Source organism: Coenobita brevimanus, chromosome 31, assembly GCF_032717465.1.
Source record: "Coenobita brevimanus isolate Jiangsu-jjx chromosome 31, ASM3271746v2, whole genome shotgun sequence".
NCBI classification, from domain to species: domain Eukaryota; kingdom Metazoa; phylum Arthropoda; class Malacostraca; order Decapoda; family Coenobitidae; genus Coenobita; species Coenobita brevimanus.
Genome location: NC_136984.1, coordinates 28,672,468 through 28,693,885, shown reverse-complemented (window position 1 = coordinate 28,693,885; position 21,418 = coordinate 28,672,468). Strand labels below are relative to the sequence as shown.

Here is a 21,418-nt window from a genome sequence, read left to right as displayed (position 1 = left end):
GTTGTTCAATCTGTATCTGGTTGGGATTATAGAAGAAATACAAGGTAGGGCAGTGGATGTTGGAGCCACCCTAGTGAGAGAGGGTATTGTTTGGAAACTCCTTGTACTGTTTATTGCAGATGATACTGTATTATGAAGTGAAGATGAAGGGGAGCTGCAAGGCTTGGTGAATGAGTTTGGGAGAGTGTGTAAGAAACGGAATCTAAATGTGAATGTAGGGAAGAGTAAAGTGTTGGTCTTTGAGAGAGGTGAAGTCAGTGAATGTACAGTGAGATTGGATGGGGAGGAAATGGAGAATGTGAATGCATTTCAGTACTTGGGTAGTGTGATGAGTAAGGATGGAAGTTTAGAGGGTGATGTGCTTGAAAGGGTGCAGCTGGGAAGAAAGGTTGCTGGTTCCTTGAAAGCAGTGATAAGAAACAGGGATATGAACATGGAAGTGTAAAAGCTGCTACATGACAGTATTGTGATACCAACTCTAACGTATGGAAGTGAAGCTTGGACGTTGCTGGAGGGAGAGAAGTCAAGAGTGAGAGCAGTGGAAATGAGTTATTTGAGAGGAGCCTGTGGAGTCACATGGAGAGACAGGCTGACAAATGAGGAAGTGAAGGAATATTGTGGTGTGGATGTGGAGGTTATAGGATGTGTTAGGAGAAACACATTAAGGTGGTTTGGCCATGTGGAGAGGATGGGGAGTGAGAGACTGATGAGGAGAGTATGTGGATGAGGTGGAAGGGGGGAGAGGGAGAGGGAGGCAAAGGATGAGATGAAGGGATGGAGTGGAGAGGTATATGAGAGAGGGGGTGTGTGACTTTGGAGCAGGGCAGTGAAATGGCTGGAGAAAGAGCGACATGGAGGCGATTTGTTTGTGGCCACCCCTAACGGGATTAAGAAGTCTGGGAATAGATAGATAGATATGATGATTCTTTTGTCTTTTTATATTGACACAGATCGCATGATTAACTCACATGAATAACAGTAATGGAGCAGAATCAGAAATAAATTGGTAAGTCTGCTGGTGTGGGCCTGGTTGTGGTAGTAAGGGTTGGAAATGAATAAATAATGCAGGATGGCTCAGTCTGCTGGTGCGGGCGTAGTTGTGGTAGTAAGGATTGGAAATGAATAAATAATGCAGGATGGCTCAGTCTGCTGGTGTGGGCGTTGCTGTGGTAGTAAGGGTTGGATATGAATAAATAATGCAGGATGGCCCAGTCTTCTGGTGTGGGCGTGGATGTGGTAGTGAGAGTTGAAAACGAATAAATATTGCAGGATGGTTTAGTCTGTTCGTGTAGGCGTGGGTGAGGTAGAAAAGATAAAGAGAAAAATAATATTTATTACTATAGTTCCTTAACGCTAACTTGGCACAAATTTTTGTAACAGAAGAGGACAGCAAGGTGCAATAAACAAAATAAATCGCTTAGGAAACGGTGTTAGGGATATTAAGGAAGAGGGTGTGGTAATGTTTTGTGGGGATGATTTTATGTGCATATACTCCTTTTACCTTAATTTGACACAGATTTTCATCTTTTTGCAGCTAATTTCACGTAGCTCAATGGCTGAAAAAGACAATGCTACGGTTCTACATCCTTTCCATAGCACTTCTTCGTGAGTAACATTATATTCTACAGTTCTGTTAATATAATACATCCTTTCCATAGCACTTCTTCGTAACATTATATTGTACAATACTGTTAATATAATACATCCTTTCCATAGCACTTCTTTGTAATCATATTGTAGTGTTAATACAATACATCCTTTCCATAGCACTTCTTTGTGAGTAACATTATATTGTACAATACTGTAAATATAATACATCCTTTCCATAGCACTTCTTTGTGTCAAACATCATATTGTAGTGTTAATACAATACATCCTTTCCTTAGTACTTCTTCGTGAGTAACATTATATTCTAGTGTTAATATAAAAATCCATTCCATAGCACTTCTTCGTGACTAACATCATATTCAGTTGTTAACATAATACATCATTTCCATAGCACTTCTTCGTGACTAGCATCATATTCCAGTGTTAATATAATACATCCTTTCCATTGAACTTCGTGACTACCAGCATATTCTAGTTTAAAATTAATAAATCCTTTCCATTGCACTTCTTCGTGACTAGCATGATACTCTAGTGTTAATATGACAACTCAACATTTAAGGTAGAGGTGGCAATTTAAGGCCAGCTTAAAGCAAAGCTCCCTTACACCTCTTCAGGTCGTTTCACACCGGATGTGGTGCTAACTGCCCTGCGGTCGTACGCTGGCAATGCTTAAGATGCGACTTGTACACAGGAAGCGACGTCAGCGAGTTACGTTGCGGATGTTGCGATGATTTGTATCACTGGAGCCATGGACAACAGTACCGAGTGGTCTTATGTGGGGGAGGAGGAGGAGGAGGAGCTGTTATTGCTCACCCTAGCCATTACCAAGAAAATGAAAAAGAAATGAGTATGAGACAAATGGGTAAAGATTAAAGCTGGGTGAATACCATCGCCTTTTTCAAGACCCTTTCAGGTGATAAGGAAGAATTCAGGCATTATTTTAGACTGTCTCCCACTAAGTTGAATGAAGTCTTATCACTGACTGAACGAGACATCCAGAAACAAGATACAAACCACAGGCAGTCCCTAAGTGTGAAGGACAGGCAGTCCCTAAGTGTGAAGGACAGGCAGTCCCTAAGTGTGAAGGACAGGCAGTCCCTAAGTGTGAAGGACACACTGGCAGACTGTGGCAACTCACGCCTCAAGCACTCTAGTGCACATGCGTGACGCAAGCTGTGTGGAGAAGCATCGCTGCGGCGGCGGCGATCAGGAAAGCTATGCAAGCGACGTCACACGCGACCGTGACATAGCATCGCATCCAGTCTGAACAGCCCCACTCAAAACAACACAAGCAATTGAAAGCCACGTCGCTTCCTATCCGCAGCATAGCTAGCATTGCTTCCCGTGTGAAACGGCCTTTCCTTAGCGATTTATTTTTGGGTATAGGTAGTTAATATCCTTTTGTACATTATTAGGGAAGAGTATGGCGAAAGTGAAGGATTCATGTAACATAGAATAGGACAGTAAGGTGTAATTAACAAAATAAATCACTTAGGAAAAGGTGTTAGGGGAATACGGACTAAAGAGTATAGTTACGATATATTTTCTGTCCGTTCTCAATGTTCAATTAAAAAAAAAAAAAAAACAGAGAGAGAGAGAGAGAGAGAGAGAGAGAGAGTACGTACCACATGAAATCAAGGTGCAAATTGCAATGCCTGTAGGCAAACACCCACACCAGTTACAGTCAAACTTGAAGTCCGAGCCCGGCACACACGTAGCACCAGGGGGCAATCCCTCGAAGGGGTCATCATCGACTGAAAGGAGGATGGTACGCAGTTAGACAGAAAGCTTTAGTTAGGCAGTGTTAGTACGAACAAATGAGCGAAGCGAGCGACCTGTTATTACTCTTAGTTAAGTTTGGAAATGCAACGCCCGACCTGACCCGACCGTCACTGTACCCAGAAGCTAATAATGATGATGATGATGATGATGATGATGATGATGATGATGATGATAATAATAATAATAATAATAATAATAATAATAATCTGTGGTAGGAGGGCGCTCACCATCCACTCACTCGATATAGTGCTTCTCTCGGGTATCTGCCCTTTTCTCTCCTCCATCCTTCTTTCCTTCCATCCGGGGGCACAGTGGCTCAGTGGTTGAGCATCAAACTCGTAATCGGGGGATTGCAACTTCGAGCCTCGCCCGAGACTTCCGTGCCGGGAGTGGTAGCGCGCTCCTGTAACCTAGCGGGGCTATATGGCCATAGTTGCCTAGCTCGGGGATTAAATCCCAATCCTTCCATCCTCTTCTGTCTTTCTTTCCTTCATTCTCTCCTTGTCCTTCTGGCTAGGGGTGACTTTACACTCCCTCTTCTCTCTATCCTTCATTCCTTCCTCTTCCTTCTGCCTGTGGGTGACTCTACCCTGAGTGACAAGCCAAATGGTTTCCTGTACACCAGGAAACCATTTACTAAGGTGGGTGGTAACCACATAACCAAATTTTGGCGCTTGGTGATTTAGTGTGTAATTACGCCGCTCCAATCGGATTGACCCGGTGAAGGTTTATATCCAAGGGATGGCTGGGGATTATTGGTCCGGTAATGCCACTTAGGGATGAGTGAGGCTGGTCACCGTCATCTTCAATGTCAGGACCAACTTGGCTAGCCCCGGGCTCCTACGCTTCTCATGGGGCAATGTAGGATTGGATGATGAATAATAAATGAATGATAATAATAATAATAATAATCATCATCATCATGATCATCATCATCATCATCATTATCATCATATTCATCCAATCCTACGTTGCCCCATGAGGAGCGTAGGAGCCTGGGGCTAGGCAAGTTGGTCCTGACATTTAAAATGACCAGCCTCACTCATCCCTGAATGGTATTTTACATTTGCCTTTACCGAGGTGCCGGTCATGTGACGTTAGCGGCCATGGAGCGCCACCTTCCTCTATCCTCAGCTGTCCTGATTAACTCCACATTGCTGATTCTTTCTTGTAAATCGCGTCTTATACAATCCATATACTTTAATCATTGTCTTCCTCCTGCTCTTCTTCCCCCTATTCTTCCAGGTAAACAGTCATTTTCAAGTTCTTTTACTCTTATAACTTGTCCCCAAAATTCCATCTGTCTTTTCCTTATAGTCTTCATCATTTCTCTTCCACTCCTGCCCTTCTCAGAACGTCTTCATTTGTTACTTTTTCTGTCCATGATATTCGCATCATTCTTCTCAAAAACCATACCTCAACTGCTTGTAATCTCTCTCATTTTCTTCTTTACACTCCACGTTTCGCACCCGTATAATAGCGTTGACCAGACAAAACATTTCAACACTCTTATTCGTGTCCTCATATCCATAGTTATGTTAGTTAAAATTTTTCTTATTCGTCCGAAAGATCCTTTAGAGATAGCAATTCTTCTTATAATTTCCTTACGTGACCAATAATCCTCAACCATCCCTTGGATATAAACCTTCACCTGCTCAATCTGATTGAAGCGCCGTCATTGCCCACTAAACCACCAGGCGCCAAAATTTGGTTATATGGTTACCAACCAGCGTAGTAAATGGTTTCATGGTGTACAGGAAACCATTTGGCTTGTCACTCAGTGTAGATTCACTCACAGGCAGAAGGAAGAGGAATGAATGAAGTAAAGAAAAACGGAAGAGGCAGTGTAAAGTCACCCGTAGGAAGAAGGACGAGGAAAGAATGAAGGAAAGTGAGACAGAAGAGGATGAAGGGAAAGAAAGATGAAGAGGAGGAAAGGGCAGACACCAGAGAGCAGCACTACATTGAGTGAGTGGATGGTGAGCGTCCCAACCTATAATAATAACAATAACAACAACAATAATTATAATAATAATAATAATAATGATAATGATAATGATGATGATGATGATGATAATGATAATGATAATCCTCATCCTCATCATTCGGACCTCCAGTCCCACCCTAGGGCGGGGTGAGGAATAGCATGTCCAGACAGCCCAAATATGCCCACTCCAATGGGCCACGCTTCCATTCACTCGTCATTCAAGCCCCCGGAATCCTGGCTCTATCGGATACACCAAAAACATTCATCACGTTTTGTAGCTTCACATAAACGTATCCGATAGAGTCAATCCGGACGCTGCCACGTTAAGAAGGGGTGTGAATTCCCTGATCATGCAGTCCTCACAATATTCATCCAGCCAGCTCGATCTCTTGTCAGTTCCCTAGCCTCACGGACTTCCAAACCTCTCTTCCTCACACACTCATCTACCATATCCCTCCACCTTCTCCTTGGCATACCTCACCTCCTCCCTCCTTCAAATTCGCTCATATTCCTTTTTCACCACTCTATAGTATTGTTACCCATTTTCTTAACATGACCATACCATCTCAGTACACTCTCCTCGATTCTGGTGTCCACCGGCTTCCTCACTCCACATCTTTCATGGAATAAATTATTTCGTATCCTATCCACCCTCTGTACTCCACATATATTCCTCAGCAGTCCCATCTCCACTGCTCTTACTCTTGACTTTTCATTTTCGTGCCACACCATAGTCTCACATCTAAACGTTAAAGTTGGCACTAACACACCTTCATGAAAGCCTCGTACAGCTGCAACACTCAAGTCCCTGTTTCTTATCAAGGCCTTCATTGCACCAGCTACTTTTCTTTCTTGTGTCACTCTACTTTCAAATTCTTTTGCACATTTTCCTCTCTTCTCTATCAATGTACCCAGGTATTTAAACTCTCTCATCAATTCCAGTCCCCATTCACAGTAACATCACACGGGGAGTCACCTTCTCTCTCAATAACCATCATTTTACTCTTATCTATATTTACTCTCAAGGCACGACGCTCACAGACATCAGCAAAACTTTGCACTAGCCTACCAAGTTCTTGTCCGGTATTTGCAAGCAGTACTGCATCACCAGCAACACAACAAATTTGAGATATTCCATCCATTTCCATTCATTACCAATGTCATCCCTCTCCCCATTACCCGTGTTTTACTTCTCTCACCACCACATCCATATATATATATATATATATATATATATATATATATATATATATATATATATATATATATATATATATATATATATATATATATATATTTATATATATATATAATATATATATATACTGAATATATATATATATATATATATATATATATATATATATATATATATATATATATATATATATGCACAAAACTTTGCACAATCCTTCTCTGCCCACTTTGTTGTATGCTTTTTCCAGATCCATGAATGCCATAAACACCTGACGGACATTCTCACAAGCCTTCTCTGCTATCTGTCTCACTGCAAATATTTGATCCATACATCCTCTGCCACTCCAAAAGCCACCCTGTTCTTCACTCACTAGGACTGATAATATCTCTCTTACTTTCTCTATAATAATTTTTCCATATATCTTCCCTACCACACTCAATAAACTTATGCCATGATAATTCTTGCACTCACTTCGCTCACCTTTATTTTTGTACAGGGTACAATCACAGCCTTTTTCCACTCTGCTGGCACAGTTTCACTCATCCATGCCTTCCTACAAATCTCCAACAAGAACTTCATTCCACTCTCTCCACTACACTTAAGCATCTCTGCAATACACCTCATCAACCCCAGTGGCTTTCCTATTTTTCAGCTGCTTCACAGCACCCTTCACCTGTGCGTGTGTCACGTCTCTTGGCACTGCATTCCTTCTTTGCACCCCCCCCAAACCAATCATGTTTACAGCTGCTCTGCTCTCTCTATCCCCATTCATCAGGCTTTCAAAATATTCTTTCCATCTGGTCCTTACTTCATCCCCATGGGTTAATAATCTACCACCTACATCCTTCACACCATCACATTAAATTTTCTTTCCGACTCACTTCTACATTTCCGCACCTCTTTCCAGAGTAACTTCCTATTTTCAGAGTAGTTTGCATTCATTTATCTTCATAGGTCATCATTTACCTCCTCCTTTTTCCTCTTCACTAGTCTCTTTACTTGCTTCTTGCTCTCAGTATATTCAGTTCTTATTTCAACTGAACCCCTGTTCTGTAACCACTTTAGCCACTTCCTCTTTTCCTCCACCGCTCTCTTAATCGCATCATCCCACCATGCCGTACCTTTCTTCTTTGTTGTTACTCTTGCCGTACCATACACCGATTTAGCATTCCTAACTAAGCAATCCCTCTATGCATTCCACAAGCTGTCCAGATCCATTGAATTCCAATTCACTGATTCTAACTCCTCCTCTTCTTTGGTAATGTATTCATCTGCCACTTCTTTGATCCTCAGCTTCTCGACTTCCTGTCTTTTTCCCTGACTACTCCTCTCTCTTGATCCACCTCACTCCTCTCAGCTAGATCTTGCATACCACAATCATATGATCTGACAGACCTCCACATCGTCCTCTCACAGCCCTCGTATCAGCAACCATTCCCATCACCGACTTCTCTACGAGCACGTAATCAATCAGGCTTCGTTCAAAACGATCCCCGTTCCCTCTATACCATGTATATTTATGTGCATCTTTGTGTTGGAAATACAAGTTACAAATGCACAACCACCTCTCCTGACACATATCCTTTAGTCGCCTCCCTTATAATAATAATAATAATAATAATAAAACAACAACAATAACAACAGCAACAACAAAAACAACAAAAAAAAGGCAACAACAACAACAATAATAATAATAATAATAATAATAATAATAACCATAACTAGAGGCCCCCAAAAGAGGGGAATCACATCAGCCGCGAGCCGATACATATCTAACGTGGTTCGAAATTTGACCTGACCTACTTTCACCAATTTCGAACTCCTAGATTTTCATTCGTAAAACTTTGTGATATCTTGATTGTTTGCGATGTTATTGTGGAAACAGTCACACAAACCCTGATTTACATTCACCAAATTCGATCTCGTGGGAGATTTTCATCCCTACTACACACATGAAAAATTTTGCAATGCTATCTTTAGCTGCTGCGAAGTTACCGTGCTTACAGGTACACACACAGACAGACAGACAAATTGAAAGCAATGCAAGCTTCGCTATCGCGGCTAGTAATACTTAGTAGGAGTAAATGCAGCGTTCAAGCCATGTTTACTCTCAGTTAAGTTTGGAAATAAGTGGCCTGACCAAACCCGACCGTCCTGCTAACCAGAGGGTAATAACTGTACTCCTATGTGAAGTAGACTTGACATTCTTTCTGCATGTGATACTTTGAGTCAGTAAATTTTTTGTCAACTACAAACTCATCCATAAAGGCGTGGCAACCCCTTGGAATCTCCAGTTTTCCAAGGCAGTGTTCGGCTCTAATAGGTGAACGTTTCAATTACCACATCAGATAAGATTTTCCGTCATAATACTGAGGTTTTTTTGCATCAACTCTAGCAGTTTAATATCGGAGATTCTGCCTATAACCTCATATCACAGGGAATTTGATAGAACATGACGTTCGCTCGCTCGTCACGCGCTCACAATGCAAACTTTACTGGTAATTACAATTATTATTATTAATATTATTATTATTATTATTATTATTATTATTACTCACGTGGGCAGGCGGACACAAGGCCCATCATCACCACCAACGCCAGGACGCTCCCGTGTAACCCCTTCATCACCAGTAATGGTAGTAGTTGTGGTGGTAGTGGTTGTGGTGGTAGTAGCAATGGTGGTAGTGGTAGTGGTAGGGAATGACTAACCTCTCCTCATCCCAACACCTGGTATACTGTATGTACACCACCCATACACGCCACATCCACACCAGTTGCCGTCGCTCGCCACTCACTTTATCACTCACCATGAAGGCTGCCTTACTTAACAAAAAAAGAATCTCCTTCACGCCGCCTTACACAATAATTATTTAAATATTTTCAAAACATGTAACAACGTAAAATTGAGAAATGTGGAGCCGAAGAAAAGGAGGAAATGAAATATATATATATATATATATATATATATATATATATATATATATATATATATATATATATATATATATATATATATATGGGGGGGGGAAGAAGGAACCAAAGGCAATGAGCCCGCAAAACTGTTCCTTCCAAGAGAAAAACAAAATACAAGACAGAGCCAAATTCAAGATTCATTCATTTCGAGATGCCTGGACACACTGCGTTTGAAAGACTGGAGATCATAGGAAGCAGGAAATACAGAGGGAGACAGTTCCAGAGTTGACCTGTTGCATAAATGAAGAACTGGGAGTAACGGTTAACTCTTGCATTAGAGAGTTGGACAGAGAAGGGGTGACATTTTGCTACTAGACGGGTGCTACGCGCCCGTCGTAGAAGTGGAGGAATGCATGCAGACAGTTCAGAGGAACAGTGACCATTGAAGTAGCGATAGAAAAGAGATAAAGATGCAACAACTGCGGTGAAGAGACAGAGGTTGAAGGGAGTCAGTAAGAGGGGGAGAGTTAATGAGACGGAAAGCCTTTGACTCCACCTTATTCGGAAGAGCTGTATGTGGGGAGCCTCCCCACACATGAGAGTTGTACTCCACACAGGGGCGGATAAAACCCCTGTATAGAGTCAACAATTGTGCAGGGGCAAAGAAGGAACGGAGTCGGCTTAGCACACCTAATCTTTTGGAAACAGATTTTAAAAGAGATGTAATGTGATCTTTCCAAGACAAGTCCCGAGCAAATGAAACCCCAAGCATGTTCAACGATGATGCAGGATTAAGTTGAGTATTATTAAACATTAGTGGGTATACCTGTGGAAGATTTTGTCGGGTTGATAGGTGCAAAAACTAAGTCTTTGATGCATTAAAAACAACCAGATTATTTTTATCCCAGTCAGAGATCCGAGCCAAGTCAGACATTAGGTTTGCCATAGCCTCATCCCTTGCCTGTTGAAGTAACTGCTGAGATGGACGTTGTGGGAATCGAATGGAAAGGTGAAGGGTGGAGTCATCAGCTTATGAGTGGATAGGGTTAGATGTACAGCTTAGAAGGTCATTGATAAATCAAAGGAAGAGAGTTGGTGATAGGACAGAGCCTTGAGGAACACCACTGTTAATAGATCTAGGAGAAGAACGATAGCCGTCTACAACAGCTGCTATAGAACGACCAGAAAGGAAGCTAGAGATGAAGGCACAGATAGAAGGATAGAAACGTAAGAGGGCAGTTTGGAAATTAAAGATTTATGCCAGACTCGATCGAAACCCTTTGAGATGTCAAGTGCAATGGCAAAGCTTTCGCCAAAGTCCCGAAAGGAGGATGACCAGGAGTCTGAAAGGTAGGTGAGAAGATCGCCTGTGGAGCGTCCCTGACGGAACCCGTACTGACGATCAGAAAGAAGGTTGTGATAGGAAAGATGCTTTAAAAGTTTTCTATTAAGAATAGACCAAAAAACTTTTGAGATACAGGATGTTAAAGCAATTGGACGATAGTTACAGGGTTGGGAATGGTCACCCTCCTTTGGGATTGGCTGAATGAGAGCAAACTTCCAGCAAGAAGGAAGTTGACAGACAAAGGCGAAAGAGTTTGCCTAGGCAGGTTGTAAGCACAGAAGCACAGTTCTTGAGGACAACAGGAGGGACCCCCATCAGGCCCATATACCTTATTAGTACTGAGGCCAGCAATGGCAGAAAACACATCAGCTGAAGAAACTTTAATGTTAGCCATGAGGAAGTCAGAGGGGGGAAGTGATGGAGGAACAGCACCGGAATCATCTAAGGTGGAATCGGAGGAGAAAGTCTGAGCGAAGAGATCTGCTCTATCAGCAGAAGAAATAGCTACAGAGCCATCAGAGTAGAAAAGAGGAGGGAAGGATGATGAGGTAAAGTTGTTAGAAAGGTTTTTGGCAAGGTGCCAGAAGGAGCGAGAAGAGTTCGAGTTAGAGAGTTGAGAGCATTTTGTACGGATGAAATCATTTTTTGCAAAGCAAAGAACAGACTTAGCACGATTCCGGGCAGAAATGTATAAAAGATGTGATTCAGGGGTGGGTTGGCTCCAGTACCTTTTGTAGGCCCTTTCCTTGTTGCGGACAGCATTAGAACAAGCGTGAGTAAACCAAGGCTTTTGTGCATTAGTCAAAGGATATGAGAAAGGAATGTATGCTTCCATGCCCGAGAGAATAACCTCCGTAATGCACAAGGCACACCCAGATGGCTCCCGGCCATGGAAGCAATAATCATTCCAGGGAAAATCAAAGAAGTACTGCCTGAGGGCCTCCCAATCTGCAGCTCCAAAGTGTCAGAGATGACGTTTTTTTGGAAGGTCCGCAGGCCGCACCGGAGTGATAGGACAGGTTAAGGTGTTAAGGTTGTGATCAGAGGAGCCCAATGGAGAGAAAAGATTAACAGTGTAAGCAGAAGGATTAGTTGTAAGGAAGAGATCAAGTATGTTGGAGCTCTCTCCAAGGCGGTCAGGGATACGGGTAGGGTGCTGTACAAGCTGCTCTAGGTCATTAAGGATAGAAAAGGTGTAGGCTTGTTCACCAGGTGGATCAGTGAAAGGAGAGGAGAGCCAAAGGTGGTGGTGAACATTGATATCTCCAAGAATGGAGATTTCAGAGAAAGGAGAAATGGATAGAATGTGTTCCATCGTAGAAGTAAGATAGTCAAAGAATTTTTGATAAACAGCACAGATATACTGTATTTAGTCAGAGAATGACAGGAAAGCCGAAGCCAGAGTGTAGAGAATTCAGAAGAATCGAGTTCAGGAACACGAGAGCAAGATAAGTTGTTGCGTATATATACACAACAGCCACCTTTGGCTTTGAAATGAGTATAGAGAAAGTAGGAGGATACAGGAAAGGGTTTGCTGTCAGTTGCCTCAGACAGCTGAGTCTCAATTAGGAAAAGAAGGTGAGGTTTAGAGAAGGAGAGGTGGTGCTCAACAGAGTGAAAGTTAGAGGAAAGGCCACGAATGTTGCAGAAGAAGAAGAGAGTCAGGCAGTGGTTCCAGGCACCTTGAGTCGTCACCGCGAGAGGGGCTGAAGGTGGGGGCATTTATGGTCCCCCCCCCCAGGGGACTCCGAGGCTATGCTATTTGATGCCATTTTTTCTGAAAATTTTGAAAAGGAAGTGTGGTGTGTACTGTGCATGTAGTTTTGTGTTGATAGTTGGAGAAACTTGTATTGGAGAGTATGCTGGTCTACTCTCTGTGTTACTGAGACACTGAAAAAGTTCAGCAAAGGGGGATGGTCGGGACCTAGTCCCGAGGGCTGATGAAATGGGAGCTCCAGCTCTCCATGTCATCAGCTTTCCATCCACCTTGGGAGCACTGCCCTGCTCGACTGGTGCTACAGTCTACTCCTCAGAAATATATATATATATATATATATATATATATATATATATATATATATATATATATATATATATATATATGAAAGTCATACAAGTATATGCACCAACTTCTCAAAGCCCAGATGACGAAATAGAAACAGTCTATGATGACATCTCCCAGATTATGGAAGAAGAAAAGACAACATATACTATACTCATGGGAGACTTCAATCCAAAAGTTGGGAAGTCAAAAAATGGAAAAGCATGTATGGGAAAATTTGGAGTGGGAATGAAAGAGGAGAAATGCTGGTACATTTTGCTGAAATGTTTAACATGAGAATAATGAACACATTCTTCCACAAAAGAACAGGAAGAAAGTGGACCTGGGGAAGCCCAAATGGAGAAACAAAGAATGAAATCGACTTCATTATAGCAGATAAGAATACCACGATCACAAATGTCACAGTTATCAACAAAGTAAATATAGGTAGTGATCATATAATGGTGGGTTGCACAGCCAGATTCAACTTCAGAAATGAAAGAAGAAATGATTAAAGATAAAAAGATATGCCCAATAATTGTAAACGAAAAAAAAGCAGCCTTTCAGTTGGAAAAAAGGAACAGATTTCAGGCTCTAAGTATATATATCATCATCATTATCATCATCAGCCATAACTAGTCCACTGCTGAACAAAGGCCTCCCCCAACCTTTTCCACGAATTCCTTGACTGAGCCAATCTTTGCCACGTTTTCCCTGCAAATTTCTCCATCTCATCTCTCCATCTTCTGTCTGCCCTTTTTCTACTACGCTTACATTCTCTTGGTGTCCAGTCAGTCAGCCTCTTGCTCCATCGGCTATCCCTTATTCTTGCTATATGGCCTGCCCACCTCCATTTCTGTTCTTTTATAACTTCTATAATATCTTTGACTTCAGTCTGCTCTCTCACCCAAGTTGATCTTTTCCTGTCTCTTAAAGATATTCCCAACACTGACCTTTCCATTGCTCTCTGAGAACGGATTAATTTATCTTCCAATGATTTTGTCAGTTTCCAGGTCTCACAACCATACGTCATAGCTGGAATTATGCATTCGGTATATATTTTTCGTTTCATACAAACTGGCAAGCTACTTTTCATAATGTCTCTTTGTTTACCGAAAGCTTTCCAGCCAATTGTAATGGGTCTTTTTATTTCGCTATCATGATCTTTTGTTAATTTTAGTACTTGTCCCAAGTAGTTGTACTCAACTTCTTCAAGAATTTCATCGCTTATTCTGATGACGCTCTTTGGTGTTTGTGGATTATACATTATTTTAGTTTTACTTCGGTTCATCTTCAGTCCTAATTTCAGACTTTCTCTGTTCAGATCATTTAACATTTCTTGCAATGCCTCCGCTGTTTCTGAGATTAGGACAATGTCATCTGCAAATCTTAAATGGTTTAGCTTTTCTCCATCAATGTTCACTCCTTTGTTTTCCCAGTCTAGCTCTCTGAAAATGCTTTCTAGGCATGCTGTATATAATTTTGGTGAAATTGTATCTCCCTGACGCACGCCTTTCTCAATCTTAATTTTTTCCGAGTCCTTATGTAATTTAACTGTAGCAGTTCCCTCTTTATATATGTTTTCGAGCAGGTTTACAATGTTCTGATTCACTCCTTGATCTCGCAATGAATTTATAATTGCTATGTGCTCCACTGAATCAAAAGCCTTTTCGTAATCAACAAAACCTAAGCAAAGTGGTTTATTATATTCTATAGTTTCCTCAATTAGCTGGTTCATTGTATGTAGATGATCAATGGTCGAATACCCGCTTCGGAATCCTGCCTGTTCACGAGGTTGGTTTTCCTCCAAAATTTTTGTTATTCTGTTCGTAAGGACTTTAGTGAAGAGTTTGTAAATGACTGATAATAAGCTAATGGGTCGATAGTTACTAAGATCGTTTTAGTCACCTTTTTTGTAAAATAACTATTGCATTGCACCATGTTTTGGTAATTTTCTTGTTTTATACAGTGGGTAATTAAGTGACCAAGCCTATTTTGAACTACTCCTGCATCCAACAGTAAATCTGTTACTATTCCATCTTCTCCCGGAGCCTTCCCTCTTTTCATATTTTTAAGACAAATATTTACTTCGTCTGGTGTTACCTCAGGTATTTCACTTGTGTCAACTGAAAAGTTAGCTATTGGTACTACTGTCTTTGATGTATACAGTTCTTTGTAAAATTCTTCAACTCTCTTCACCATCTTAGCTCTGCATTTAATGATTTCACTGTTTTTTTTCTTTCAGTGATGTCATTTGTTGCTTTCCTAGTCCCATTTTGCTTCGGACCTGTTTCAGACTTTTTCCATTTTTGATGGTTTCTTTGATCTGATCCATGTTTCTCTTTCCATTTTCTTCTTTTTATCTTTTGTTGATAAGCTTATTTAATTCTGCTCGTTCTATTTCGTCTTGCTTTGTCTTTACCATCATTTCCTTTCGTTTTTTCATAAGCTCGAGTGTCTTTTCTGAATACTTCTTGGCTTTGGTTGTATTAGGTTTTCCTACTACCTCTGCTGACTCTCTTAGCACTTTTGTTAGTCTGTCATTCAGCTCATATATATATATATATATATATATATATATATATATATATATATATATATATATATATATATATATATATATATATATATATATAGTTTTACGCCGTGTGCCCTTTTTTCGGTAAGGGCTAAGGCGTTGCCCCTTGGTAGAGGACTTTGGTTTAGAAGCGTGTAGTACTTAAAGACCGGATGTCCTTCCTGATGTCCACCAGTGACCCCTGGGTGGACTCCAACATCCCACCCTTCGGTCAGGGCGGTCTGACCCACTGAGCCACCATGGTCAGGGCGGTCTGACCCACTGAGCCACCATGGTCAGGGCGGTCTGACCCACTGAGCCACCATGGTCAGGGCGGTCTGACCCACTGAGCCACCATGGTCAGGGCGGTCTCACCCACTGAGCCACCATGGTCAGGGCGGTCTCACCCACTGAGCCACCATGGTCAGGGCGGTCTCACCCACTGAGCCACCATGGTCAGGGCGGTCTCACCCACTGAGCCACCATGGTCAGGGCGGTCTCACCCACTGAGCCACCATGGTCAGGGCGGTCTCACCCACTGAGCCGCAATGCCCCTATTGACATGGGAGATGAAGAGGAATCAGTAGAACTGAGGGCACCTACTGTAACCCCAGGCCGGTCTGCCTTTGGTCATATCGCCTCCAAATATATATAATATTATCCTTCAGTGGCGGATCCAGGGGGGGGGGGAGGTGAGGGGCGGCCGCTCCCCTTCAGCTATGAGTGGCGACCCTAAGAGCTGATTATTATCAAATATCAATCAGTAAAAATAAAAAACCAAAATAATAATAAAACTAGAAATAATAATAATAATAATAATAATAATAATTATAATAATAATAATAGTGATAATTATAATGGATGAGCGAATGAGAAGACAAGTGTTGGATGCAAGGGTGTGGAGAGGGTGGGGGAATGGAGTCTCGGACCATCACTTAGTGATGGCCAAGGTAGAGCTGCAAAGAAAGTGGTTGAGGAGGCGAAGGGGAAGACAGGAGGAAGCAGCTCCTGTGAGAAGAGTGGAGAAATTGCAAGATAGTGAGAAGAGGACAGAGTATAAGAGCATAGTGGAAGAAAGATTGGGAAGGTATGAGCTAGAGCAGATGGAAGGGGTGGAAGACGTATGTAAGATATTCACGGAAGAGATAAGTGCAGCGTGTGAGGCGGTTTGTGGAGTGAGGAGGAGATGCAAGGGTGTGCAAGGGACAGCATGGTGGAATGATGAGGTGAAACGAGCTGTGGAACAAAAGAAGAAGGCATATGGTGAATGGTTGGCGAGTAGAGGTAGGGGAGAAGATGAGAGAGAGAAGAGAGAGGTATATGTGAGCAGGAGAAAGGAGGTTAAGAGACTGGTGAAGGAGAGTAAGAAGAAAGTGGATGAAGAGTTTGGGTTTGGGAGGAATTTGAGTGTGAAATGGAGGGAGAGTAAGAAATTGTTTTGGAAGGAGGTAAAGAAAGTAAGGCAGTGTGAAAGGGGAAATAGTAGGGGAGTGAAAGATAGGAATAATAGATTGTTGGTGGAGAAGAGAGAGAAATTGAGGAGATGGAAGGAGCACTTTGAGGATTTGTTGAATGTAGAGAGTGAGAGCAGTGTGAGTATAAGTGGTTGGGGAATGGCTGGGAGAAGAAGAGATGAGAGGAGGGAGGAAGAGATCAGAAGGTCGGAAGTAGTGGAAGCGATGAAGAAGATTAAGCTGGGAAAGGCCCCAGGAATTGATGGAGTGTGTGGTGAAATGCTTAGGTATGGGGGTGAGATTGTTGTGGAGTGGATATGGAACTTGTGTAGATTGGCTTGGGAAGAGGGAAGGGTTCCAGAGGACTGGAAATCAGGTATAATTGTTCCTCTGTACAAAGGAAAAGGGGAGAGAGAAGTATGTGGTAACCATAGGGGTATTTGCCTTCTTAGTGTGACTGGTAAAATATATGGTAGAATACTCATTGATAGGGTTAGGCATATAACAGAGGAGCTAGTTGGAGAAGAACAAGGGGGATTTAGGAAGGGAAAAGGGTGTGTAGATCAGATATTTGTTCTAAGATGTTTAGTGGAGAAGTATCTAGAGAAGGGAAGGAAAGTGTACGCTGCCTTCATGGACTTGGAGAAAGCTTATGACAGAATAGATAGGAAAGGTATGTGGAAGGTATTAAGAATATATGGAGTGGAGGGGAAATTGTTGAGTGCTGTGAAGAGTATGTACGAGGGAGCTAGGGCTACGGTGCGAGTGGATGGTGAGCTGAGTGAGTTCTTTGATCTCAATGTGGGACTGAAACAGGGGTGTGTAATGTCTCCATGGCTGTTTAATATATATATGGATGGGGTCGTAAAGGAGGTACAAGGTAGGGCAGTGGATGTGGGGGTGGCCCTAATGAATGAGGGTGAGATTTGGAAGCTGCCGGTGTTGCTGTTTGCTGATGATACAGTATTGTTGAGTGAAGATGAATGGGAGTTGCAAGGTTTGGTGAATGAATTTGGGACAGTGTGTAGGAGAAGGAAGCTGAAAGTTAATGTAAACAAAAGTAAAGTTATGGTGTATGAGAGGAATGAAGTCACAGAGTGTGCAGTGAGGTTGGATGGTGAGGATATGGAGAATGTGAGTGCATTCAAGTACTTGGGTAGTGTGATGAGTAAGGATGGAACTTTGGGGGATGAAGTACGTGAAAGGGTACAGCAGGGAAGGAAGGTTGTTGGCACACTGAAAGCAGTGATGAGAAATAGGGAGGTGAGTATGGAAGTTAAGAAGTCACTGCATGATGGTATTGTGATCCCTACCCTGACGTATGGAAGCGAGGCGTGGACCTTGCAAGAGGGGAACAAGTCAAGAGTGAGAGCAGTGGAAATGAGTTACTTGAGAGAAGCATGTGGAGTGACATGGAGGGACAGGTTGACGAATGAAGAAGTGAAGGAACGTTGTGGGGTAGATGTGGATGTGGTTGAAAAGATTAGGAGAAATACACTGAGGTGGTTTGGACATGTGGAGAGGATGAAGAATGAAAGACTGACTAAGAGGGTGTATGTAGGTGAGGTGGAGGGGGGGAGAGGGAGGGGTAGACCGAGGATGAGGTGGAGGGATGGAGTTGAGAGGTATATGAGGGAGGGGGGGTTGAGTTGGGGGGAGGGGAGTCAAATGGTGGGTGACAGAGTGACTTGGAGGCGTTTTGTCTGCGGCCACCCTTTGCGGGATTAGGGCGTCGGGCTATAGATAGATAGATAGATAGATAATTATAATAATAATATAGTACCGCTCACCCCAGACCCCCTGGTTGATTGCCTCTTGCCTTCGGTGCTCGGCATCCCTTACATTGACAAACAGCTCCCCCGCCCTTTCCTAAATCCGCGATCCGCTACTGTTATCCTTCTATCTCTCTATTTATCTATCTGTCTATATCTATCTATCTATCTTCCTATCATATACTCGAGTATCTCTCTCTCTCTCTCTCTCTCTCTCTCTCTCTCTCTATATATATATATATATATATATATATATATATATATATATATATATATATATATATATATATAAGGAGCCTCTGTGGCACAGTGGTAGTGAATAATAATAATAATAATAACAATAATAATAATAATAATAATAATAAATTACATAAAACAACAAGTAAACATGTAAAGGAATCTACAAATTAATAAACTGTTTGGAACTTACAATCATAAGGGCGTCACATTCTGATTAAAATAAAAAAAAAGATGTAATTATTATGCCATATCCAAAAGTTCATGGGCTGTATTTGTGAACGCTGTTTATTTATTTATTTAATTATTTATTTATTTCTATACTTATGTTGTATGTAAATCTGTTCTTAATACAGGACTGTCTATGTATTTTTCACTCACTGAGGTCTGTAATATGGAGGGGCTTTCTCATGGGATGCACCGCCTAGTTTGTGTGTCCGCCGCCAGGGCGACGCTGGTGTAGTGGCAGCCATGTTGCACCCCGCCTGACGCCGCGCTTTTTGAAATTAGCCGATGAGTCCGGAAAATATAGTGCCATGGTCCAGTGTGCAGCTTACGGATGCAAAAATGGGCACAGGAATTCACTGAAGAGGGATGGCATTACATTTCGTAGGTAAGAAATATATCCTGTTGCTAATTCTGTAAGATTACTGGACATGTTAATGGCCGAGAAAGATTCTTCCTTGTCAAAAACCACTGGTGTCAGCATCTAAAGGGCTTAGTTATTTGAACACTTTTATTGGCTAGAGAGACAGGACAGGCCTCCTCTAGGCAAGTGAGAGTGTAGTTAAAGTCTGTCATAAACTGAGAAATGCTTTCAAATTTTGCGAAAGAACAAAAAAAAATAAGTAAATAAAAAATCTTAAAACATCAGCCAATGCCACTGGTTATTTCCACAGCTGTGTTGCCCAACATCCCACACAGTATTACTAGCCTGTCTAGAGAATATTTGATTGTTTAAACACCCATATGTCTGACATCTTTATTGAGGTCAGTCGTGTTCACAAATTATAAATCTGGTATCACATTGCTACAGTATTATTAGAGTACATCACACCTTTATCGAGAGTACACCACACCTTTATTGAGGGTACTTCATCCCTTAATTGAGGGTACATCACATCTTTATTGAGGGTACATCACACCTTTATTAAGGGTACATCACACCTTTATTGAGGTCAATCGTGTTCACAAATTACTAAAACTGGTCTCACAGTGCTACAGTATTATTAGGGTACATCACATTAACATATTTATCACAGAGGAAGCTATTGGTAGTAAAGTAATAAAGCAGCTGGCTAGGTTGATTGTACTTAAAAATCAGTAAGTAATAATTCTGGAAGTATGTTTACATATATGAAGATGTGTAAGTAGTACTGTTAATAGCTAATAGATAATGACCATTTTGTACTGTATAATAACTTCTATACTTCATGATGGAGAAATACAGCATTGTGCTCTTTCCATCGACCTCAGTTTTATCTTTACTCTCATAATTAAACACATCACGTTAAGGTGGACATAAAGAGAAATTGTAACCTTTACAACAATAATTATTTCCATTTAATTCTGTTATGTTGTGCACTGCAGCAACCTATGACGTTGTTTTAGTTATACTCTTGGCTAAATGGATCAGACAATTCGTAGAGCTGGGCACAAAAAATCATAATCTCTATATATTTTTGTATGGTGATACATATGTATACACAGAAGCGGCAGGGAAACAGAGGCAGCAATCCTAAGAACAGTGTTCCCATTGCATTACCATGGTGGCGACGAGTGCGGTGTTTCAATATGGCGACCAAAGTCACGCTGGTTGTGGAGATTGAGCTAAGTGGCTCTACCCAAACACTAAACCAGAGAGAGAGAGAGAGAGAGAGAGAGAGAGAGACTTATATTCAAAGAAACGGCTATCTTCCCAGTTCCGTCTGAAAAAAATTTACAACTGGCGAAACACAAAGAAATCCCAGTTCCTACTAGTGAGTGTTTCAAATGGTTAGATTTTTCTGTTATATATTCATCAAACTCTGGGAAGAGACTTATTTCTCTCTGTTCGTGATACGTAAATATTTCCTTCCCCACGCCAGACGACCAGTTCGTTTGTTACTCGTCCCTGTCCCTCCAACGAACTGGACGGGCATTGTTTTCACTTGGTTTGTCTGTTTGTTTGTTTGTCTCTCTGACTTAACTTTCCGTGAAAACTAATGGTGCAATTTTGACTAAAATTACAGGGATGATTGGCTATGACCTTCTGATCACCTGATTGAATTTTGGGCCAAATTGGACCAAGACCCAGGCTGCAGGACCCAAAAATGTAAAAAAATGGGGACAGGTAAAAATTGCTTTCTCACCATAACACCTTTGAAGGTCGTCATATCCACATGAAACCAAAATCCTCATCCTATAACATGCCTCATTACATCAGTGGGTCACCCCCTAGTTTCCGGTAGGGGAGTCAGTGTCAGGTGGGTCCGACCTAAAATTTCAAATGGGCATAAAATCGTCAATTATCACCCAAATTACT

The 21,418-nt window shown here is 41.6% G+C and overlaps 1 protein-coding gene across 2 annotated transcripts in view; it reads right to left on the bottom strand.

Annotated features, from left to right (window-relative positions):
- The window catches only part of LOC145395437 (uncharacterized), a 121,685-nt gene that overhangs the window by 39,560 nt on the left and 60,707 nt on the right, over positions 1–21,418 (bottom strand). Inside the window, exons 1-2 of one of the 2 annotated variants that reach the window (XM_080269037.1) lie at positions 9,134–9,291; positions 3,234–3,362 (exon numbers count right to left, since the gene is read on the bottom strand). The exons of the other annotated variant lie outside the window; for it this stretch is intronic. Of the exons in view, the coding sequence (XP_080125163.1) occupies positions 3,234–3,362; positions 9,134–9,200 (196 nt within the window). The 5' untranslated portion in view covers positions 9,201–9,291. Of the gene's footprint in view, positions 1–3,233; positions 3,363–9,133; positions 9,292–21,418 lie in introns of those variants that run through there. 2 annotated transcript variants of the gene reach the window in all.